Source organism: Anabrus simplex, chromosome 1, assembly GCF_040414725.1.
Source record: "Anabrus simplex isolate iqAnaSimp1 chromosome 1, ASM4041472v1, whole genome shotgun sequence".
NCBI classification, from domain to species: Eukaryota; Metazoa; Arthropoda; class Insecta; order Orthoptera; family Tettigoniidae; genus Anabrus; species Anabrus simplex.
In genome coordinates, this window is record NC_090265.1 from 1635898120 (window position 1) to 1635923872 (window position 25753).

Genomic DNA, 25753 nt, shown 5'->3' on the forward strand with positions numbered 1-25753 from the left:
ATTTCAAATACTTATCCTCTTATCACAGTCTTAACACCAGATCCACTAATAATTCCATCCTTGCTTTACCTACCCATAGAACTGCCATCTATGATAAATCATTCACAGTAATTGCCTGCCGTGAGTGGAACCTCCTTCCCGAAAATATCAGGGGGTTAAGCGCTATTCGCACTTTCAAGGAAGCACTTTGGAGACATTTTATGCACCAGTAAGGAACATCTGTAAACTTGATGCTGCTACTTACAACCATTCTATTGTTATGGATGTCCTGGTAGAGAGTCTAAAATTCTTATCCGAGTTGTCTTTAAAATCAAATTTTATGTACTGCCTTTTTGTTTTTACATGTAGGATATTAGTTTTAAGAATGTATCCCTTTTTATATCTGATTTATTTGATCTTAATTTAATCTTAATTTATTAATTTAATCTTAATTCATTTCATCTTAATGTAATCTCACCATTCTTGTATTATTAATTTAATTTGTATTAGATCTAGTTATTGTAAGTAATACAATGCAATATATGTATATTTCAGTTCCTGGTTAGATGGAAGAGAAGGCCTGAAGGCCTTAATCTTGCCAGGTAAAATAAAACATTACTAAACTAAACTAAACTAGTTTGCGCGATGGTCAAGAAACTCGCGTTTGTGAACCAGCGAATGCCCATGAAAGGGATAACGGCAAGAGAAGAGATTAACATGGGATCGCGAGGGGTGGATAAAATGGATCAAAGCTGCAAGAAGAAGAAGAAGAAGAAGAAGAAGAAGAAGAAGAATTCTACATCTTGGGAGGAACCAGAAGTTTGAAACTTACCCTATAATACGATATGCGGCTTAAGTCTTCCAGTTTACCGTTGTCGGGGACTCCGTTTTCAGTAATGACGATGGTAGGACCATTGTACTGTTTATGTACCCAGTTGATTGCTTTGCGTAGTCCCCAAGGAACCACCTGTGGATATGAAGACAACATGGTAAATTACTCTACATTCAGCCTTCGTCAGAATATCTTTCTACAAATTACAACAGTCTATAAATAGTCGAAGGAAACAATGCAAATAGACAACAAAGTTTATATTTTTATGTAAGCATTGATCTCACGCCGGCCCCGTGGTGTAGGGGTAGCGTGCCTGCCTCTTACCCGGAGGCCCCGGGTTAGATTCCCGTCCAGGTCAGATTTTTACCTGGATCTGAGGGCTGTTTCGAGGTCCACTCAGCCTACGTGATTATAATTGAGGAGCTGTCTGACAGTGTGATAGCGGCCCCGGCCTAGAAAGCCAAGAATAACGGCCGAGAGGATTCGTCGTGCTGACCACATGACACCTCGTAATCTGCAGGTCTTCGGGCTGAGCAGCGGTCTGTAGTGCCATGGGGTTTGGTTTGTTATTGATCTCATGATTTGCAAGATCAACAATGTTGTAGCACACAAATATACATTATTTTTTTTGAATGGTCACCGTCTTCAGATGTCAAGTGAGCCTTCTTTGAACTACGAATGCTGGAGGAGAATTCTCAGATTACTGATTAATTCGTACGATCACAATTTAAAATATTTTGTTATTTTCAACCCTTACGTACTGTATGTATTTTTGTGGCCAGAATGCGAAAATAATCTTAATACATGTAGGATGTGCCGTTTGTTCACAGTTTTTGTTTTACAGCCAAATAATAATAATAATAATAATAATAATAATAATAATAATAATAATAATAATAATAATAATAATAATAGTTACCGTGTTTTGGTGGTAGTTATGCATGAAAGAAGGTGCTGGGTGGTGAATAGGTCTCAAGCTACTAAAGTGAAATTAATTTTAAAATTTAACAAGGTTATATTTTCTTTGCAAAATTAGGTAACAACAAATAGAACAGGTACTTAGTAGCCGAAACACGATTGAAAAATACATTTACATAGGTACCCCATTTGGGGCTTCAAAAGTAAGAAACATAATTCTTGAGCAAAGAGCCCAACCTTACAATGAACACCATACAACAAAGGGGCCGAAAACCCCCAAACATGCCAGAAACATTTGCTTCCAATTACACCCAAAAGCCTCCTTGAGGCAGAGACACAATTTTCAATAAAGGGCAACTTCCCCTTAAAATACAAGCCTATCATAGGCCACTCCGAACTCCACTTTTAAGCTGTCCTCCAAGGACGTATACACAGGGGTAAAATACCCAACCTACTGAGGTCTGTTAAATGACAAGAAGGTTAATACATGACCTCTAAAATACAGTTTGAGAGGAGGCGAATTTGCACTCCTAATACACTTTGCTTAAGACCTACTTGGCACTAGGCCATTAATACAAGGGCTAATCCCATACTACAGAGGTGACTTAATAACAATTTACATTCCATTACGGAAGAATTGGTTGAGAAAAATAAGTTCACCTCAAGACGATGTGATTGGGAGCTCGAGAGGGTTAAGCACTCTCTATCCCGATATGTCGTTTGAAAGATAGAATAGATACCAGTAGTTTTTACATTTTAAAGGAAAGTTACATGGTGGAAGGCCTAGAACCCGCCCCGAAAGTTAAACTGCTGAGCTAGCAAAGAAAGAAGTTATTAATCGGCCATTACCTTGTTGTTGACCGCTGCCGAAGAAAGAGGCGCTTCCCGCCCCCTGCTATGTACTTAACACACTGAAAGATGGAACAGAAGTGGCGCAGAGACCCAAAAATCAGCAGTTTATATCCTCTCGTGGAAGGTTCTAGGCGTTAGGGGAAAGAAACACCCTCCCACAAACTCTTTATTGGGTAGGACCCCGCAACAGATTCAAGTTGGGGGAAGATACACCAGATTGGTCAGAAATTAATAGAAGAAATTCGGGATTGGATACATTCATAACAAGGGGAAGAAAGGGGTAAATATTGCCAACTTAAACAATGACAGAAAGAAATTTAACAAAGAACAAACTCTTGAAATTAAATTTTCTCCAAAAAAAATAGTTCTTTGACTCCGCACTAGATTGCACTATTGTAGATCTTCCGTAGTGTCCTCTAGAAGAGAAAGTTCACACTTCTTACTTCAAGTGAAACAAAACCACATCAAAAATGACACAGTTCAAAAACTCAAAATTTTCCACGTGGTGACATCTTCTGAGAAAGTAGAGAATTAATAGCGTAGATAAAGTTCAGACTTCCTCCAGCAGAGGAGTTTCAACTGGCGCACATTTTAAATTAGCGGAGTGGAGGTGTACCGCCCGGTACAATAATAATAATAATAATAATAATAATAATAATAATAATAATAATAATAATAGGCTAATGACAGTATTAAACGACGGTCGCGAATTTGGGAAAAGAATTGGAGCCAAAAGGGGGAGACAAAATAGCAAGTGAGAATAATTTTCTTAGCAGAGTATGGAGTTACAGACCCAACACATTCCTTACCCGCTGATATTTACCTCTAGGTAGTCTACGTAAATCTTTCACATCATTTAGGACGAGCTTTACGGAAATAGTCCACGCTATATCAGGGTTTAAATACCGAGCACGGATAAACTTCTAACACAAATTTCGTGCTGGGTTAATGCCAGACTGCCGGGAAATAAAATCAAAACAGAAAGGTAAAATAATTAAATAAAAACTAACCGCTAATTCCGAAAATTTTACTACATATTTAAACAATAAACGCACGTGCTACGCGCTACTGCGCATTGGCAATACCACGCTCTGGGCAGCCAGCTTCCTTCTCACCAGGAAGTAGCTGTGCACCCTGTAATACTTGGCTATACAATACTGCACGCTTTTCACCTTCTTCTGACGTCTCGCAGTTGATCAACAACAGCGCCACAATACTCCAAGCAACGAAAAATTCACTTAAAACTGACAAAGTGGAGAAATATCACAGAATTGAACCAGCACCTTACAGAGCGTTCACCAGGACAATATTGAATGAATATCACGTGATTTGCCATAGTTCCCATTAGGTCAAGTCCCTTTCCAAGATGTGACTGCTTTAGGCCACTCTTCCAGCTGTGCAAGCCTGATGTGGGAGAACGGGTCATGCAACAGTATCGCACAATCCAAAACAAGGAGGTGGAAGAGGTTAGTGGTAATTTGAACCACTCTACTTCAAACTTAAAGAGCAAACTGCACTATGAAGGAGAAAGAAAAACAGGAACATGGTCAAATAGCTCTCAAGATATTACCTTGATCCATTCTGAAGCAGTCGTGGGCCAAGATGGGTCCGCATGAGATGAAACTTCGGCGTCAGGGCGCAAGGCTGGGTCGTGTTTCGTGATCCCAGGTGAGACGAGCCGGCAGGTATAGTAGTTGAGTGAGTAGAAGTCGGATGTTCCTGGAAAGATATTTTGTGACTGTAAGCAATTCTCATCAGGAGAAACCAAATAGTGCCAGTAAGGTTTAGTGATCAACGGTACAAGAAAGTTCGCACCGCTACTCATTTTTATCCAGGTTGGGATTTTGCGATGAGGAATCGTTAATTATTGTGTCGAAGTAATTCTCATTAATAGAAGGAAGGTGGAATGGAAATGAAATGATATGCAATGTGGCAGAGGTACGGTCCGAGGCGGGTAGATGTTTGTTCATTAACCATCGTCAGCATTGCCACAGTGAGGCTGAAACCTTGTCCCCTGTCCTTCTGCCCCAGTTTTGAAATACTCCGTATTGTGAGACACCAGATAATCTGATACATGTTAGGTGAAGTACTACAGGGTTCTGATTATCTTACTCGTTCAGAAGTAATTGGGATACCCGTACGTTCATTGGCTCTAAGAAGGGTTATACAGAGCGGAAGGCAACTCATGCACGGAAGTATTTCTCCTTTTTCTTCTACCACTCGAGTGGGGTTGGATTTTCTGGTAACTCTCCTCCAGCAACTTCGATCTTGTACTCTATTTCTTTATTTGCTTTACGTCGCACCGACACAGATAGGTCTTACGGCGATGATGAGGCAGGACGGGGCTAGGAGTGGGAAGGAAGCGGCCGTGCCTTAATTAAGGCACAGCCCCAGCATTTGCCTGGTGTGAAAATGGAAAACCACGAAAAACGATCTTCAGGGATGCCGACAGTGGGGTTCGAACCCACGATCTCCCGAATACTGGACACTGGCCACAATTAAGCGACAGCAGATATCGAGCTCGGTGCTCTATTTTTATCACCATTGGTACTATTTAGGTCCTTCCTAATGCCGATTTTCCATCTTCATGTAAGACACTCCAGAGCTATCTGGCATTCTACTACTTGGCTCTTTACTTTGTGTGTCACAATATCTTCTGTCTGGTCTTCACTGAAGGTGACCGAACCATCTCAGTCGATTTTTCCACAGTTTCTCAGAGATTGGTATTACTCTCAGAGATTGGCGAATGGTGCCATTTGGAATTTTGTCCAGCCTGGTTAATCCATGAGCTCATCGGAGCATCTTCATCTGTCATATGAAGTTTCTGTTCATCGTTCTTCTCCGTGGCCCAGCACTCCAAACCATATAGAATGGTTGGATGGAACAATCATTTCGTAGGTTTTGCCCTTCACGTGAAGAAGGACCTTCCTGTTCCATAGAACTCCGGTAGCCCGCTAATTCAGCCAACCACTGTTGACCGGATTGGTAATATCTCTGTTGATAAATGCATTATTCTGTATCACCGCTCGTAGATGCTTAAAGGTATTTGATTTTACTATACTGAGAGTCAACTCAAGACCTAAGCGGGCCCTTTAATGTTAGACTTCTGGTCGGTGAAAAGACTTCCGCAACGCTAAATAGTTTCCTAAGTTTGTTACTTGTTCCTGAAGTCAGGAGCTTCCTTCAGTTTGGTTGGATATTCTGGTGAACTGACTTGACGAATTAAACATTTTTGCCCTGTATAAATATGGAAAATATATCACAGGTTGTGTGTCATTCGAGTTCGTTACCAACTCTTATATTTCATACGTAGATGGCTATGGATAGTTATTGTTCTCAGTGGTGCATGTAGCAAAATAATAATTATTTAATATGATATGGATATATTATTGCACTATGTACTTAATAAGCTTTGTTCGAGTTCATTCCATTGCTGATGAGTTCGCATAATATTTGCGACGTTGAAGACGGATCCAAGAAAATTGTTGGCAATACTGGCTGCAACAGCATGTTCAGTATTCATAATGGCTGCTAGCTGTGAGCAAGACGTGTGTGATGCTGTGACGCTTGAGTCTCCTGTGAAATATTTTAAAGCTAACAAAAGTGGAGAAAAATTAAGTAGAAAATATAAACAAATCGTAGCCTACGAGATGAGAATCCACTGTGGACTGTGGAAGACGTGGTGAAAAAGACCGCGCAGCTGACCGGCGTTTCTGTGTAGGCCTACAGTGTTTACGCCGCTCGTGTGGAATTTAAACTCCACAGAAAATACAAGTCTCCAGCGAAAGGTCGACCGGCGTCCAAAGGGAAGAGAGTTCGTGTGTCACAATATCCTGATTTTGTTTTAAGTGGCGTTCGGAGAAATGTGCATAGTTTTTTTTTTCTTAAGAACGAAATTCCGACTGTCAAGAAAGTGGCAACTGCAGTAAATAGGGATGCCGAGTTACCTAATTTCAGTGAGAGGACAATTCGAAGGTTGATGACGGATTCATGATTTGTATTTAAGAGGCGGAATAGGGCTTCAGCTTTACTGGAATGAGCGGATTTCATTCAGTGGCGTCACAAGTACCTAAGGTCAATCAAGGATTATCGTAAACAGAAGCGCACGGTTTATTACCTTGACGAAACTTGGTGTAACGCTGGACATACACCATCTAAGGTATGGCAGGGCAGTACGATTAAAAGCAAACGCCAGGCTTTCTTTAGTGGTGTCAGTACCGGGTTGAAAACCCCAAGTGGAAAAGGGGGTCATGTAATCATAGTACATTGTGGGAACGAGAACGGTTTCGTTGACGGTGAGGGACTTGTATGTAGAGCCAGAAAGTCCAGTGGAGGTTATCACCAGGAAATGGACGGTCCCAGGTTCGAAGCTTGGTTTAAAGAACTATTGCCGAAACTTCAGTCGAATAGTGTGATTGTGTTGAACAATGCCACTATCGGCAGCCCTGAAAATGGTTTTCCGTGGTTTCCCATTTTCACACCAGGCAAATTCTGGGGCTGTACCTTAATTAAGGCCACGGTCGCTTCCTTCCAACTCCTAGGCCTTTCCTATCCCATCGTCGCCGTAAGACCTATCTGTGTCGGAGCGACGTAAAGCCCCTACCAAAAAAAAAATGCCAGTTATCACTCTGTCAATCTTGAAAGGATCCCTACATAATCTTCCAAGAAAATTGACGTGCAGAAGTTCCTAAGGGAGAAGGGAGTGTACTTCGAGGACAGCTGGATAAAAGGAGAACTCATGGGTTTAATTCAAACTGTGAATCATAAGTATGAAGGTTACCGTATTGACAGCATTGCTGGACATACTGTGCTTCGTTTACCTCCATATCACTGTGAACTAAACCTGATAGAGCTAATATGGAGCCAGGTAAAGGGTTACGTTGCTCTGAACAAGACCACTTTTAAACTTGATGATGTCGAAAGGTTGCTACAGGAAGGAATCGCTGAAGTTACACCCAAAAAGTGAGTGAACTGCGTCCGTCACATTATGGAAGAAGAGAAGAAATTGTGGAACCTGGACTTCCTAATGGATGGAGAGGAAGTTAGGTTTGTGATCAGCGTTGACCGTGACAATGAATCGTCGAGCGGTAATCTCAGCGGAATAGAGGAAACTGATGGAGATTAGCTACGGTACTGGTAAGTTACACTGTTTTCAATGCAAATTATATATTGTCTTAAGGGAATTCTTGTTTTCTTGTGGTACTATATCATATTCTCTCCTGTTGCTGTTTATATATGTCGTGAGTGTTTCTGATGACACGTTTCCCTAAAGTCGCTGAACATTTAGTTTAGAAAGTGTGTCAATAGGTAAACATGCAATCAAGGTGATAAGGAAAATGTCACTCAACTAAGCTGCATGCCACATTTATGTGATAGAAAACGTTTGCTCGTTTGACTGTTCGTCAGTATCCCTGTGTGTCAGCTCAGTTCGCACTATGCACTTGCCGTGAATAAAACAGGAAGAGCCTTAACACGGTATGGGAATAGGATCCTTGGCGTATTCGATAATACCGCGCGCGAAAGCTGCAGTCGCTTAAGTGCGGCCAGTGTCCAGTATTCGGGAGATAGTGGGTTCGAATCCCACTGTCGGCAGTCCTGAAGATGGTTTTCCGTGGTTTCCCATTTTCACACCAGGCAAATGCTGGAGCTGTACCTTAATTAAGGCCACGGACGCTTCCTTCCCACTCCTAGCCCTTGTCTATCCCATAGTCGCCATATGTGTCGGGGCGACGTAAAACAACTTGCAGTATTCGATGATAATAATAATAATAATAATAATAATAATAATAATAATAATAATAATAATTTGTACTTTACTTTATATTCGTAACCGCCCTCTACCTGAAGAAATGTTATCATGAGGAGATCATGAGTTCGTTTTTACCTTCCGAATGACGAGACTACAAAATTTACAACATTCCTGGAATAATTGTATTTTGCAATCCCACTCACAGGTGGTTTTTTCAGCTTGTTGAACTGTGAGAAACTGCCACTGACAGTTATTGTACGAGAGCGGAAACGTATACGTATGTTTTAAGTCCCCATGTGCTTCACACAAATTGCATTATGAAATAAAAATAAACCTTGCTTCTCTTGCCTCGGTATTCGTCACTAATCTGTAGGTTTTACATGGTCAATAAAGGAATAAATAGGTATGGTACGTAATCAAAGTACAGCTGTGTGAAAGGAAGTGATTTATTTTGATGCTTCACTATTTGAGAATGAAGTACTTGTCAGGTAGACGCACGGCGTTAATAATAAGCTGGTTGTGGCGGAGTTGGAGAATGGAGACGTGAAGGGGGATGAGGGGACGTGCTCACATGCGGAAGGATACTTTTCCTAAGCTCTTGGTTGACTTTCAGTATACCTCCTCATTCCCAATTTTTTAACCATCCTGATCATCAAGATCACTCATGCACGTAAATAGGGACTGTTAAGACATATTGATGAGAGAATTGAAACGTCACACGCTGTGCCTCTCTAGATTACGCCATTACACACGAATATACGTTGATTTACCAAAATGTTGGCAGTGATGCATTGCGTTCTTAGTTCGGAACGCAGCGCGGATCGCTGTACAAATGTACACGTATAAAGCACCTGAAAAAAAAATGCTTATTGGGCCCTTTCCGTATATCTCCAGGCAATGGGCCGTACATAAGCACCGTACTGACTGACAACGCGAATGCCAAAGAACGTCTGACAACACAGCGAAGAAAGCACGTACGTGTACGTCAGACGTCCGGGACGTGGAGAGGCCACGGGACGTGGAGAGGCCACGTGACGTGTGGTGACATCCACGGCGTGACTAAGGTTGGTATTACACTGTCAAATAATCTTTTCAGGAATCTTTTGTAAATTAATTTTTGCGAGTTAACTTTTATAAAAGATTATAACATACAGCCACTGCACCATTACACTACATAAGATATTTTATCATACTTAAACAAAAAAAGAAAAAGTGGATGAAGGACAGTTGCGCGCATGTTTGGCTACTATAAAAAATTACTTGTATTGTTAATGACAAAAATCCTCATAAAATGTGCCGGTATGCTTTAAATTACACCATCACAAGAGAGTCCATCCAAGTTCTACAACTGTCTGCTTGCTCATACTACAAGTTTAAAACCCACATGGTTTTAGGTTTTCAGGTGACTTATCAGGAAAATGAAAGAAGTTACTTACAATAATTGAATGAATAGAAGAAATATAATTTATAATGTAAACATCATATTCAAATTCAGGTTTTCAGCCAAATAATGGCTATGCAATCCATTCAATCTCTTTTTCACTTCCAAAACTGTTCATCCTTCCTGTATAGTGTTTATCGCCTCCACTATGTTTATATACTCTTAAAACCCAACCCCATGGCGCAACAGCCTCGAAGGGCCTTGGCCTACCAAGCGACCGCTGCTCAGCCCGAAGGCCTGCAGATTATGAGGTGCCGTGCGTTCAACACGACGAATCCTCTCGGCCGTTATTCTTGGTTTACTAGACCGGTTTAAATACACTAGCTGTCTTATATTTCTATTTTTATATTCCTGGTGTCTTGAGATGTACAACATTTTATTCATTTCATACTGGTAAATAAGCGGTTTTGTTGTAACAGCATTTCAACTGAACTTACGATCCTCTATTTTGGATGTAACAAGTCAAATAGCACGATGCTTATACCGTACCTTTCATCAAAGTAATGTTATAAAAGGACATTTAATAAAATATTCATCCATTACACTTTCATATATTACTACAGATCATTGACAAATTTCTTCAGCCTAATAGCGGACGTTAATATCGCCTATAGATCATTCCATGTTAAGGAAACAATATTGTTCTTGTGGACCTGGGAGGAGTGAACACACCTCTCAGACACCCATAATTCCTCGTGCATTTTATTATGTACTGTTTAACGAAAGATTGATAAAAAGGATGAAACATTTTTGCGCGCAAGTTATAAAAATAACAACTTAACATTTTATCTTTCATGAATATATTCGTAGGGAGGAAGGAAAATGGCACGGACATCCGTCGCTACGTTTCCTTCCTTCATTTTCCTTCTGTGTTGCTCTGGTACAAGTATCGTGTGCTCCGATACTCTGTGAAGTTGTTTAAGAAAAACATTAACACGAAGTACTTAATCAGGACATTACAAGTTTAATTAACATTGGGGGAGGATGGAACCTATCATATGTATTTCACTTTTGAACGTGCGTATACCATGAAAACGGCAGTCTACATTTTATGACCTTTGGGTTCACAATCAGTGGAACGTAATGCAGTTGAATTCTTACCTTTGATATATTCTATCATGTCCTTGCTGAAGACAGGCAGACGAGAACGAGGCCTTCCTTCAGCCTTACTGTTCTTGTCCACAAGTTCTCTCACAATGGCTGGGTAGTCACCCGCAGAGCTGAAAATGGGGTGAGCGTACAAGCCAATCTGTGAACACAAGTGTTATACACAAACTGTAAACAAACAAACAAACAAACAAACAAAATTCATTATAGATCCGGCAGTCAGAACTGGGCTGCTTTTGGGCAACATGTATACTACTACGAGGGCCGTAAACAAAGTCGTGCCAGTATTGAAAGAAAGCAATATTTACTGAACTAACAAGTACAATTGCATTACATTCCTTTCAGTGTAGTCGCCTGTAAAGTATATTACCTTTTACCAAATGTCAGGAAGCCATTTGGGACTGTTCGCAAGGCGTACTCTGTTTACGACAGTGACTGAGCGCCCTTCTGCGTGGAGTACAGATAACACGTCAAGAAATCGGAGGCCTCAAAGGGGTTCCTTCAACTTCTGATACAGGTCGAAGTCACAAGGACCCATGTCTGATGAGTATGGAAGGTGTTTCAATACCTCCCACTGCCACCGTTGCAATAAGAGCTTGACACTGTTTGCGACATGACAGCGCGCGTTGTCATGCAACACAATAGGGCGATCCTCTCGCAAGAAATGTGGACGTTTGCGCCGCCTAGCCGGACGCAGATGTCGCTCCAGAAATCGGCAATAGTAGCAGACACTCTTCAATTCAACGCCACACAGCAACAACACTCCCAACCGGATGCCCATCAAATGTACACTACATCGACAACAGCGACACCTGACCGCTCCCACATCCTATTCGCGTATGCCCGATCTCCTGCGAGTGCCTGGACTATGTTGCCACTACGTTGTTTTGCCCTCGTATAACTAAATACAAAACAGTTATGAACATGAGGGAGAAGCCAGACTGCTTGCCGCCAGCGCCAGCCAATGGAATAGCGCGTTGTTACCTAGACAAATAAGTGTACGCACTGCCTCGCTGTGGTCCATATATTTATTTCTTTGAGCCCACGGAAATCATTACAGATTCCATTGTTTTGATGATGCTGTGCGCCACGAATTCTCAAGGTATCCGCCCGAACCCCGTAATTCTACGACCAGACGTTCGGGAGATAACATCTGCCCTCGATTTGAAACAATATATTCAACATTACTTCTCCCACCGCGTAAAAATGATAAGAAGATGCTGAAATATTTAGGTTGGCTGGTGAATGTCTCTCTCGGCGAAATACAAGCTAGGGTAACAGAATTGCGGTATCAGGGTAGTGTGGTGGAAGACGTGCCATGAGCTTGACGTTTTGTATTCGCAAGCCGAGTAGTCCAGCACTTGACAGTGGTATTACTCGTCAAGGGTAGAAATAATGTAGAAATAGGGAATAAACCCGCGTTTAGATCACCGGGGAAACATCGCAGAGTTGGGAAACGCGCAACAAATTTGGACGATTCTGAAAATGTGCTTTACGCCGAACAATATTCGACTTGCATGATAATGAGAATTTCCAGCGGCTAATTACAAGGAACCCGTATCTTCCATGTAGCCTAGGCGATGTCGAAATCCCTCGGTTTGAGATACCGAGAACCACTGAATTAATTTATGTATGCATTTTATGTCATAAAAACGCTACTGGTAATGCTAACTAAGAATGTCATGCGGTATAGATTACATCGTATCAAATAATACAGCCTCGCATGAGTTGCGTACTCCGTTCACGAATAACTTTTGTATGACATCTTCTAGGGAATATTGCTGTATAGAAGCCTTATGTCGTAATAGTAAGCATGCGTGAACTTCGTTGTAAGCATGGATAACCTTAGTATTGGGGCTTCTGCCATATACGTGCATTTAGGTTCGGCGTGCGTTGTGCTTAAGGAGAACGTCGTGTGTATATTGCGAACGTAGAATGTAGAATCGGTTCTTTGTTTGTAAAATTAATTTTATAATAAGTGTTTTAAGTTTTTTTTGTAAACCACTTGTCCATACTTTAATAATCTTTGTACTTTTTGGTCTTCTTTTTTAAATAATTAGACAACTCATTGTGTAAACAAATATACGTACATGTATTACTTACAGTCTTCTGTAAAATCGAATACTTTTATAATGTTTGTAAATATGTACATTTAGTTTAGATCCAATCAAAAGTAATAATTATCTTCGTTATATTTATATCAAGAAACTTTCGACGGGGCGAGTTGGCCGTGCTGTGAGCTTGCACACGGGAGATAGTGGGTTTAAACCCCACTATGGACAGCCCTGAAGATGGTTTTCCGTGTTTTCCCATTTTCACACCAGGCAAATGCTTGGTCTGTACCTTAATTAAGGCCACGGCCGCTTCCTTCCCATTCTTAGGCCTTTCCTATCCCATCGTCGCCATAATAACTCTGTGGCGGTGCCACGTAAAGCAGACTGTGAAAGAGAAATGGCCATGTAATATTTATAACGTTTGTGTAAACAAATTAACAATTTTGCAATATTTGTAATTTTACGTAGAGTTTAAGTACAATTACATGTGTTGAATCCTTGGTCCACTCTGAAGGATACCTACTTCCCTTACCTATCAGCAAAATTTCATGAGATCTGTCTCTTGGGTCGTATCGGGTTCTTCGTCACTTGCTGAGGTAAAGGTAGGATTCAGTAATCCTAATCTATCTACTCAAATGAAAGGTCTTATTCATAAAATATCTGTATTTTTATTTAGGAAGAATTTACTGAAGAAACTAATAATTTGAAATCCATGTATAATTCGGACTTTCTCTTGTCCACTCTACCACAATCATTTTACACTTAGGGGCTGAACGCTGGTTTGAGCCTTTGACTTAACAGCCTGATGAGCATCCTTACTAGAAACCATTGTCTCAATTATTAAATAAAGAAAGAAAGTCTGGAAATCCTTAAATTCGGCTTCCATTTGAGAATACATGTACCATCATAATGATTCTTGATGGTCCAGCCCTCCTAACACGAACTCTGGACTCTGGGTATAATTAAGGCAGTGCATGGTTATACGGCATGGACCCTTAATTGAATCGATGTGACCTGCGACTATGTCATGGACCGACCTCTATAAACTACTAAGCTACTTTAAAGTCATTGTGGATGATGATCGCAAGGAAAATGATGCTACAGTGGCATATGGCTCTAATCTAAGTTCCTGTGGTTGATGACTCCATGACCATCCAAGTTTCTAAGCTGAAGGCTAAACACAATTAACTTACATCGGTTGATGACCAATGTTTCCACTTTACTAACCCCAGCACATTTACTGCTCAATCACTCAAAGTCAAATAATGCAGCAACAACAACGCTCACAATACTTTGTGGCAGTAAAATCCATTACCTTCGGATATGTCCCCTTAATCGTTAGGTTAACATTTAAATGTTCCCAGAAAAATAAACTAAGATTTCCAGAATGCATCTCCAAGTTATTCGCTTGCTTTAAAGTCATTTCACAAATACGGTTCCACTGAATTTAATGATTAAATAAATAAAAATGATTTAATGAAATCTTAATGAGCAACAAATTATATCTCCACGGACGAATGGTTTCTTTCACAAGTCCCTACTCGAAGTTTGACTCAGTTGTATTCAATTCATGTTTAATGTTATCATCTGGCATTATGTAGCTGGAAAAAAGTTACATAATTCATTTCCAGTATTTATTTTGTTTCATGACATCACACTTTAAATCTAACCTAACCCTAGCCATTATTAATACTTGGGTAACCCTAATAATCTAGTACAAACCAAAAGTAACTAGCCGTATAATGTAAGCCGATTTACGATGTCATATCTTGTCATAACATATCATAAAGGTTGTGCACCCTCACAAACAAAACAATCATCACTACCATCAATCTATATTTTGGACAACCCTGAAATTGGCTAACCTCGCTCATTATATTCTAACTTTAGGGTTTCAAATATACATTACAATCTCAATTAAACAAATTCACAGTATCTAATAACCTACACGTTATTCCCGGAGGAGAATTTCAACTAGATCCAACAGTTAACGATATCCACTACCAAGAAATGCAATCTCTTTTCAATACGTAACTCTGTACACCTTTCCGTTATATTAACTGTCCTCTATCGATCAGCTGGCGGCTTGAACACACTAGACCCTTCTCTGTCTGTCAGTTTCGACATGAAACACATGTCTTCGTCATACACGACTGGCTTCAAAGAATGAATCCCTTTGACTTCGCAAAATAGAACAAAATACGATATTCTGACCAAACAAATATGCACATAGATTTACTTTTAAATGTCCCACAATAACTGTACACGTCTCAAATTAATACCGGCGCGGATTCTCGTACTCTACTTTCCATTCCCAAACATTATGACATCTTCCTCGGGCTCTCACAAAGTCCCGGCTTCATCTACAGGCTTCCAATCACCTGATTCACAAATCCTATCTCAACTCATACAACAAATCTAATCTCTGTTTCTCAAACTCGACGACTCTCACTAACAAAAGAACTAGAATAAAAATCCTTACTAGAATCCCCGAATCGAATAAACCTCTTAATTTGACATCACAAAATATAAGCAATAAATACCCGGAAGATGACGATCTACTTTGGACGTGATATCACTTCGAAACCCTCATTAAAAACTTTTGCAACATTACACGGCACTCGCAAGACTCCAAAAATTTATCCAAGCAGAAAATAAAACAGATGACCATTCGTCCTATTCTAACATTCACAAAACACATGGGTGACCAAATGCGTCATAAATATCCACTTCTAATACATATAAGTTTGATATCATGAAACAAGATATAGTAGGCGTTACGATGGCATGTCACGTATCTTAAGTGACGCCAGCGTTCATCTTTGCGCTCACCGGCGATCCCTTTTCCTTCATTTAGCCATTTTTACATTTTTGGCTGTACATTGCATTTTTCTTCCTGTTTCCTGGAAATAAAGCATTAAAAAAGAAATACCCTTCACTTGTTGATTTTGTTGATCGACTCGACTGATAGTATTTATTTCCCACACACGAATTACTTTCTTTACCACACAAAAATTTTATAAAAATTTCTTCGGTATCTTGACCGTCCTTTTTATACAATTACTTCTGCTCAAAGAAAAACTATCTCCACATGGAGTCAAGACCCCAGCCATATCAGCTAAAATCTGTTGGTTGGACTTAGTCTACTCGTCGATCGATTTACAGAAACAGTTCAACCCTCTGTTTTCAGCCTCACGATACAAAATGCAGGGGTTTCAACATGGCGTCCCTTCTATATTTATAGACAGTACCCCCTCTCTCCAGGCATTTTCCCTTTTTCCGCCCAGAAAATTTGCGTAATTTTTTCGGCTTGCATGAACTGTATTTAAAAGAGTTTTGGATGTAGCCACATACTTGCTACATGGCTATCGGTAGTGTTCCTGGACATTTAAAGTTTATTCATATTAAATTAACTGGTTAAATGACCTCATTTGATAGGCACTACTTTTTGTCGACTTGGCGTGGGTAAGCTAGACACGCGCGTCCATCTGAAATAATCCACAGAAATGGCTTAGCAGTCTCAAATCCGTCTTACTAAAGACCAGCTGTCTTAAAGATAAATACAGGACCCTCAATATATTGCGTTCACCACTAATTCTTTCATTTAATTATATTTATTCAACATAAACTTTCTGCTGTATCCTTCCACTGCAGACACGTGCGGATGACGTCACAGCTCAGAGCGTGGGACGGAAAGTAGCCACCTCCTTGCCACGTGTCACTCCCGTGATTCAAGAAATGTTCAGAAATGCAGTAAATTTTCATATCTAAAATTATTAGGGCACAAAGGTCATGGGTTCAGTGTTAACTAATCTGCTTTCTATTATTTACCCTTATGACTCCGACAATTACCACATCCTAAAAAACCATACCATTATAAATTTCCCGGTCTAGGAAGCCGATAGGATTGGTCGTGATGACCACACGACAGCTCAAAATCTGCAGGCCTTCGGGCTGAGCAGCGGCCGCTTGGTATGCCGTGGCCCTTCGGGGCTGTTGCGTCATAGGGTTTGGTTTTATTATAATTTTTACTCTTAGTTAACTACGACTCCTCGTGTAAACAACCTGCTGCTTCTGCAGTAAGCTAAGCTGTAAAAATGTTCATAAACTCAACTATATAACGGCAACCAGCCCCTGAACTACGATCACTTCTGCGTCGACATCTTGCCCATCGTCTTGGCCGCACTTTTCGAGATTATGTTATGCATTTTAGGAAAATCATTAAATCTATGTCTTTTCAGGTCAGTCACCATTAACGGCAAATTATTTTAGTAGCACGACTCTGTGCTCATTATATCAGCAGTGCATTTGTTTCTACCTTGTGGCTGTAGATTCCATTCTACAAGTTTGCCGGTAAAATTGCCGGGTCCCATGACCATTCCTCATTCTCTAGCTGCTCGAACTCATCTGCCCTCTCCTTTAAGAAGGAACATCACTTAGTACACTCCGAAATGTCTGCAAAAAGGTGAGATTGAAAAAAAATAATTCTTTGGAGTAATTTCCCACAAATTAAATTCACAGTTTTAAATGCAATGTCCGTGACACTCTTACTTAGTATTGGGTCTCTTGCTTGCCAAAACTTGCAGGTAAATTACAATAAGGAACTTTCCTTACTGTTTGCATCATCATCCAGAAATCGTCAATCAAACTACTTGTTGCACAAGACAATCAAATATGATATCCTCTCACTCATACGTTGCCACATACCTACCGCGCTACTGGGAAAATTGTTCCAACGACATGTTGGCGTATTTTTTTCTTGGCCTGTATGGGAGAGAAACTGGTCGACAATTGCCTACTTCCTCACTCTTACCGGGCATACGCGCTTGACTAAAAATGGTTTCGCGATCGACACGTTGGACATCTCCGCTCTAGTAAAATGATGTCGGCGGCCATGGCTCGCTCAGCCGATATGAAGCTCATCCGCATTTGGAAGGGCCTTACTCTTACAAAAAGAACACCAAGCTCTACTTGGCCTATGTTCTTATCTTCCTCATTGTAACTTTTGCTGCTGAAGCATGATCCTGAAACAGGCGGGGGGCGAGAGTGAGAGTGAGAGAGAGAGAGAGAAGGGGGAGATAATGTCGGCATATCTTCAGGATCTCCTGGACTGAACCACCTTAATTATAAGGAAAGATATTTCATTGGCGTAACCACATACACGGCATTGTAAATAAAACGTACAATTCTCTGCACATGGTTATGGGGGTATTTAGGGGTTGTAGTAAGGATTTAAAAGAGAGGGCATATAAGTCTCTGGTAAGATCCCAACTAGAGTATAGTTCCAGTGTATTAGCCCCTCAGCAGATTTACTTGATTCGAGAACTGGAACAAATTCAAAGAAAAACGACTCGATATTTTCTGGGTTATTTTCAAAAAAGAGTAACTTTATGAAAATATTGCAAAGTTTAGGCTAGAAAGACTTGAGAGAAAGGAGACGAGCTATTTGACTAAGCTGTCAGTGGAGAGAGATGGCGTGGAATGACATTAATAGACGAATAAATTTGGGTGATGTCCAAATTCTTTGCAATTTTTTAAGAAAAGAGAGAATAGAGAATTTGCCACCTGAGCGACCGCCCTAGATGCAGATCAGTGGTGATTGACCATCTCCGTGCCGGTCGAACATGGCATAGATTCCTGGGATGGATAAGCCAAGCATACCTCACAATATTTCTTCCACATCGCCAAAAGACCAGACAGTATGGAGAAGATGATTTTAGAGGGCAAGGGCACTGGCAGGAGGCCTGCCTAGAGGAAGATTCCCATCCGGATGGATGGACCAGCCGCAACCGCTATTGGAGCAATTTCTTCATCAATCGATCCACACGGCAGCAGACAGGCATAGTTGGAGGGATCACATCATGTGAGCTACTTCATGAGATGCTACCAGGCCCTATGAAGGGCAAACGATCAAGGAGATGGAGTACTGCGTAGGAGAACATAGTTTGACAGCACCGTATAAAGAAAATAAGAATATTTTTGTACTCACACTGAACTGCATGGCGCGATCTGAGGCGGCGATGTCCTCTGTTGAGTCACTGCGAGGTTCGTACCAGTTACTCATGAGCGCTATCGACACCTTACCTGAAATATGTAAAACACATATTATACAATAATAACACTAGTCTACAAAGGAATGTGTCAAAATAACAATAAAAACCACTGTTTCTGGAATACATAATTCGCCCTTGTATCCAGATCTAACTTCAGAATTTCCGTATCAGCCTAAGTTTTAACGTGTTAGTCGTTTCTGTAAATGGTCACGTCAGCCTATATGTAGGGTAAGGGAGGTATATTCGTGATACAGGTAAGTTCGTGATAAATCTTTATCATGAACCTTCCTATTACGGACTACGCATTTCAACTTTACTACTAGTTCCCCGAGTTCTTAGTACATCTTTAGCTACTTGCATTGATCTTCATCGCGCTCTAGCGGACACATGATACTTATTCAGAGATTTATCACGAACTTACCTCTATCACGAATATACCTCCCTTTACCCTATCTGACGAAATGACACTGTCGAACAAGAGTTCCAAATGTAAACAGCAAAAGCACAACATACGAATAAAGGAAACTGCAGAAGTATACCTAAAGTATTTCCTTCACGATTTCCTGTCATACTTTGCCTTAGTAATTACTTCGTAAAGTCAAGCCATAGTCGGAGAACATTGCGGCACTCCAACGGCCTTGATAACGCTTTTCCATTCGGGAAATGTCCTGGTGGAACAGTTCGCCATGTTCGTCACTAACGGCGCTAAGGTTATCCAGGAAGAAGTCCAAATGATCATTCAAAAGAAATGTAGTTTAAGGGACATATATCCCATACGGCGGTATGATCTCAGAACTTCATGTACAATATAGCAATAGTTTTCTGCCTTATGGTTGCCTGCCGGCGCCGTGGTGTAGGGGTAGCGTGCCTGCATCTTACCCGGAGGCTCCGGGTTCGATTCCAGGCCAGGCCAGGGATTTTTATCTAGATCTGAGGGCTGGTTTGAGGTCCACTCAGCCTACGTGATTACCCCTGAGGAGCTATCTGATGGCGAGATAGCGGCCCTAGTCTAGAGAGCCAAGAATAATAGCCGAGATGATTCGTCGTGCTGACCACACGTCACCTCGTAATCTGCAGGTCTTCGAGCTGTGCAGCGGTCGCTTTGTAGACGAAGGCCCTTTACGGGCTGTTGAGCCATGTTTTATGGTTGCCTAAAATATTCTTGCACACACTTGTAAAAGATAGCAATGACATTGTTTCAACATCACTCAACAAATCAAGGAAATGCTCATCAGCCATCAATTCCCTCATTTGCGCTCCTATAAATATTCCTTCCTTTATTTTTGCTTCACTGATCCTTGGGAAGTTCTCTAGCAAGTGCACGAATCCATGATTTTACAAAGTTTTAGACGAGACCCATTTTAATGTGCAAAATAGGGGTCAACAAAAAGGAGTTCCAAAATAGCTTTCACGGCGGCAGATATTAGAATCTCGGGAACAGAACCAGCTTTGGGGTGGGTAGGCCGTGTGCGTTTGCAGAGTTTCGCCCAGACGTGCCATTTGGGCTGATCAGTTGGATTGGCACGCCCCTCCAAGACTCAGCGGACACATGATGCTTATTCACGACGGGACCCCGCAGTTGGTTTGCCACTGCTAAGCAGAGTCCCACGTCTTCCCAGGCAAACGTTTGCGAAATTTTGGTAACGCTACTCTTCTGTCGGACATCACCCAGAAAAAATCAACCAGGATTTTCTCCATTTCTTGAATCAAGTAATCCTGGCGAGGGTCCCGTACGCTATAACCATACATTAATTGTGGCCTTACCAGAGACTGATATGTCCTCTCCTTTACATCCTAACTACAGCCCCTAAATGCCTTCAAAATGAAGAGTTCTGCAACATTCATTGACAATCCCGTTGATATGATTATCCCAATGACGATTTTTCCTTGTTTTAACACCAAGGCACTTACAATGATTCCTATGAGGAACTTTCGCCCCTTCAACGCAGTTGTTAAAACTGAGAGGACGTTTCTTCTTTGCGAAACTCACAGTCTGACTCTTCATCCCATTCACCATCATACCATAGCTTGCTGTTCATCTCACACCATTGTCGAGGTCTTATTGTAGTCGTTCATAAACTTGTACCTTATTTACTACTCTATATAGTATAACATCATCCGCAATAAACATATCTGATTCATGTTCTGTTCTCATGCCGTTTAATCTATATTATATATATATAAAGCCGCAAGGCTAACTGACTGACTGACTGACTGACTGACTGACTCACTGACATTAATGTTTGCCCACTTCCAGGTGAGCTAGGAACTTGAAATTCGGCAGTCTGATAGCTTTTAGACTGCAACCCAAGGAAAAATTCCAAAAAGTTGAAATTTTTCATATTTACCCCCCTTCCGCCCAATCAAATTATCGGACTGAAATTTCGTTTTAGACCCTTCCAGTTAAGCTGGGAACTTGAAATTCGGCAATCTGATAGCTATTAGGGTGTGTCCCACGGGGAAATTCCAAGAAGTTCATATTTTTTGTATTTAGCCCCCCCTTCGCCGAAACACTGAAATTTCGTGTTACACCCTTGCAGATGAGCAAGGAACTTGAAATTCTGCTATCAAATAGCTCTTGGGCTGCAACCCAAGGAAAAATTCAAAAAAGTTGAAATATTTCATATTTAGCCCCCCTTCCGCCCAATCAAATTATCGGAATGAAATTTCATGTTAGACCCTGCCAGATGAGCTAGGAACTTGAAATGTGGCAATCTGATAGCTATTAGGGTGTGTCCCATGGGGAAATTCCAAAAAGTTCAAATGTTTTGTTATTAGCCCCCCCCCCCCTTCGCCGAAACACTGAAATTTTGTGTTACACCCTTGCAGATGAGCTAGGAACTTGAAATTCGGCATTCAAATAGCTGTTGGGCTGCAACCCAAGGAAAAATTCCAAAAAGTTGAAATATTTTCATATTTAGCCCCCCTTCTGCCCAATCAAAATATCGGAGTGAAATTTCGTGTTAGGCCCTTCCAGATGAGCTAGGAACTTGAAATGTGGCAATCTGATAGCTATTAGGGTGTGTCCAAAGGGGAAAATCCGAAAAGTTCAATTTTTGGGTATTTAGCCCCCCCTTCGCCGAAACACTGAAATTTTGTGTTACACCCTTGCAGATGAGCTAGGAACTTGAAATTCGGCAATCAAATAGCTATTAGGCTGCAACCCAAGGAAAAATTCCGAAAAGTTGAAAATTTTTCATATTTAGCCCCCTTCCGCCCAATCAAAATATCGGAGTGAAATTTCATGTTAGGCCCTTCCAGATGAGCTAGGAACTTGAAATTCGGCAGTCTGATAGCTTTTAGGCTGCAACCCAAGGAAAAATTCCAAAAGTTGAAATTTTTCATATTTACCCCCCTTCCGCCCAATCAAATTATCGGACTGAAATTTCGTTTTAGACCCTTCCAGTTAAGCTGGGAACTTGAAATTCGGCAATCTGATAGCTATTAGGGTGTGTCCCATGGGGAAATTCCAAGAAGTTCATATTTTTTGTATTTAGCACCCCCTTCGCCGAAACACTGAAATTTCGTGTTACACCCTTGCAGATGAGCAAGGAACTTGAAATTCTGCTATCAAATAGCTCTTGGGCTGCAACCCAAGGAAAAATTCCAAAAAGTTGAAATTTTTCATATTTAGCCCCCCTTCCGCCCAATCAAATTATCGGACTGAAATTTCATGTTAGACCCTGCCAGATGAGCTAGGAACTTGAAATGTGGCAATCTGATAGCTATTAGGGTGTGTCCCATGGGAAAATTCCAAAAAGTTCAAATTTTTTGTAATTAGCCCCCCCCCCCTTCGCCGAAACACTGAAATTTTGTGTTACACCCTTGCAGATGAGCTAGGAACTTGAAATTCGGCAATCAAATAGCTGTTGGGCTGCAACCCAAGGAAAAATTCCGAAAAGTTGAAATATTTTCATATTTAGCCCCCCTTCTGCCCAGTCAAAATATCGGAGTGAAATTTCGTGTTAGGCCCTTCCAGATGAGCTAGGAACTTGAAATGTGGCAATCTGATAGCTATTAGGGTGTGTCCCAAGGGGAAATTCCAAAAAGTTCAATTTTTTGGTATTTAGCCCCCCTTCGCCGAATCACTCAAATTTCGGTGTTACACCCTTGCAGATTAGCTAGGAACTTGAAATTCGGCAATCAAATAGCTATTAGGCTGCAACCCAAGGAAAAATTCCGAAAAGTTGAAAATTTTTCATATTTAGCCCCCCTTCCGCCCTATCAAAATATCGGAGTGATATTTCATGTTAGGCCCTTCCAGATGAGCTAGGAACTTGAAATGTGGCAGTCTGATAGCTATTAGGGTGTGTCCCAAGGGAAAATTCCAAAAAGTTCAAATTTTTTGTATTTAGCCCGCCCTTCGCCGAATCACTCAAATTTCGGTGTTACACCCTTGCAGATTAGCTAGGAACTTGAAATTCGGTAATCAAATAGCTATTAGGCTGCAAACCAAGGAAAAATTCCAAAAAGTTGAAATTTTTCATATTTACCCCCCCTTCCGCCCAATCAAATTATTGGACTGAAATTTCGTTTTAGACCCTTCCAGTTAAGCTGGGAACTTGAAATTCGGCAATCTGATAGCTATTAGGGTGTGTCCCATGGGGAAATTCTCAGAAGTTCATATTTTTTGTACTTAGCCCCCCCTTCGCCGAAACACTGAAATTTCGTGTTACACCCTTGCAGATGAGCAAGGAACTTGAAATTCGGCTGTCAAATAGCTCTTGGGCTGCAACCCAAGGAAAAATTCCAAAAAGTTGAAATTTTTCATATTTAGCCCCCCTTCCGCCCAATCAAATTATCGGACTGAAATTTCATTTTAGACCCTGCCAGATGAGCTAGGAACTTGAAATGTGGCAATCTGATAGCTATTAGGGTGTGTCCCATGGGGAAATTCCAAAAAGTTCAAATTTTTTGTAATTAGCCCCCCCTTCGCCGAAACACTGAAATTTTGTGTTACACCCTTGCAGATGAGCTAGGAACTTGAAATTCGGCAATCAAATAGCTATTAGGCTGCAACCCAAGGAAAAATTCCGAAAAGTTGAAAATTTTTCGTATTTAGCCCCCCTTCCGCCCAATCAAAATATCGGAGTGAAATTTCATGTTAGGCCCTTCCAGATGAGCTAGGAACTTGAAATGTGGCAATCTGATAGCTATTAGGGTGTGTCCCAAGGAAAAAGTCCAAAAAGTTCAAATTTTTTGTATTTAGCCCCCCCTTCGCCGAATCACTCAAATTTCGGTGTTACACCCTTGCAGATTAGCTAGGAACTTGAAATTCGGTAATCAGATGGCTATTAGGCTGCAACCGAAGGAAAAATTCCGAAAAGTTGAAATTTTTCATATTTAGCCTCCTTCCGCCCAATCAAAATATCGGACTGAAATTTCGTGTTAGACCCTTCCATATGAGCTAGGAACTTGAAATTCGGCTGCCTGATAGCTATTTGGCTGTAACCCAATTAAGAATTCCAAAAAGTTCAAAATTTTCATATTTAGCCTCCACCGAATCGAAATATCGGACTCAAATTTCGGGTAAGACCCTTCAGTTCCGGATGAGCTAGAAGCTTGGAATTCGTTAATCTGATAGCTATTAAGCTGCAACCTTGGGAAAAATTCTAAAAAGTTGAAATGTTTCATATTTAGCCGCTTTTCCGTCCAATCAAATTATCGGACTAAAATTTCGCGTTAGACCCTTGCAGATGAGCTACGAACTTGAAATTTGGCAATCTGATATAAATTAGGCTGCAACCCAAGGGAAAATTTCAAAAAGTTCAAATTTTTCATATTTATCCCCCCACCGAATCAAAATATGGGACTCAAATTTCGGTTTAGAACCTTCCGTTCCAGATGCGCTAGAATATTGGAATTCGGCAATCTGATAGCTATTAGGCTGAAACCCAAGGAAAATGCCAAAAAGTAAAAATTTTCATATTTAATCCCCCCCGCCCAATCAATATATCGAGCTCAAATTTTTTGTTAGAGCCTTCCAGATGATCTACGATCTTGAGATTCGGCGATGTGATGGCTATTAGGTTGCAACCCAAGGAAAAATTCAAATTTAGTTCAAATTTTTCATATTTAGCCCTCTCCCCGCCCAATGAAATTATCAGACTTAAATTTCGTGTTAGGCCCATCCAGATGATCCAGGAATTGAAATTAATCAATATGATAGAAATTGGGCTGTAAGCCAAGAAAAAATTCCAAAACATTCCATTTTCTCATATTTTCCCCTCCACCACCCAATCAAAATCCTCTGCACCCCTCCCCCCAAACAAAATGGCGGACGCCATGATGCAGTGCCCTACAAAATTAATATTTGGCAATGCTCTAGATCCAAGCCTGTAACCGACGAAGAAATCGCAACAAGCTCAAATTTTGAATAATTAACCCACTGAAAAATCAAAATATGAAGCCAAATTTAATGACGATGCAGACTTTCGTTTAAAGCTATTTTGTGGCTGAACGGTAATTGCTATCAATGAACTGATTGCACTTTCGCGTCCTAAAATTTTGGTCGTATGACTTTTTGTCGTATCTCGACCCCTTCTACCTTAGACTGACCTTCATTTCCCCGGTTTTTATCAATTTTGTTAAATTTCCATACATTTTTTACTGATTAACACACTCATAAGACAGATAGACACTAAATTCAGCACGCTCCCTGACACGACCATTGGCCATATGTAGACCGACTTTGATTATTCTACTGCTATGAATGTATGGGAAACTGAAGGAATAACTTACCTAGAAACACTACCTTAATTTCAGCAT

At 40.8% G+C, this 25753-nt stretch overlaps 1 protein-coding gene across 1 annotated transcript in view; it reads right to left on the reverse strand.

Moving 5' to 3' along the window:
• LOC136881344 (myrosinase 1) overlaps window positions 1-25753 on the reverse strand; it is a 105333-nt gene that overhangs the window by 30320 nt on the left and 49260 nt on the right. The window contains exons 6-9 of the mRNA XM_067154146.2: window positions 18922-19016; window positions 10873-11020; window positions 4152-4300; window positions 812-946 (exon numbers count right to left, since the gene is read on the reverse strand). Coding sequence (XP_067010247.2) covers window positions 812-946; window positions 4152-4300; window positions 10873-11020; window positions 18922-19016 — 527 coding nt within the window. The remainder of the gene's footprint in view (window positions 1-811; window positions 947-4151; window positions 4301-10872; window positions 11021-18921; window positions 19017-25753) is intronic.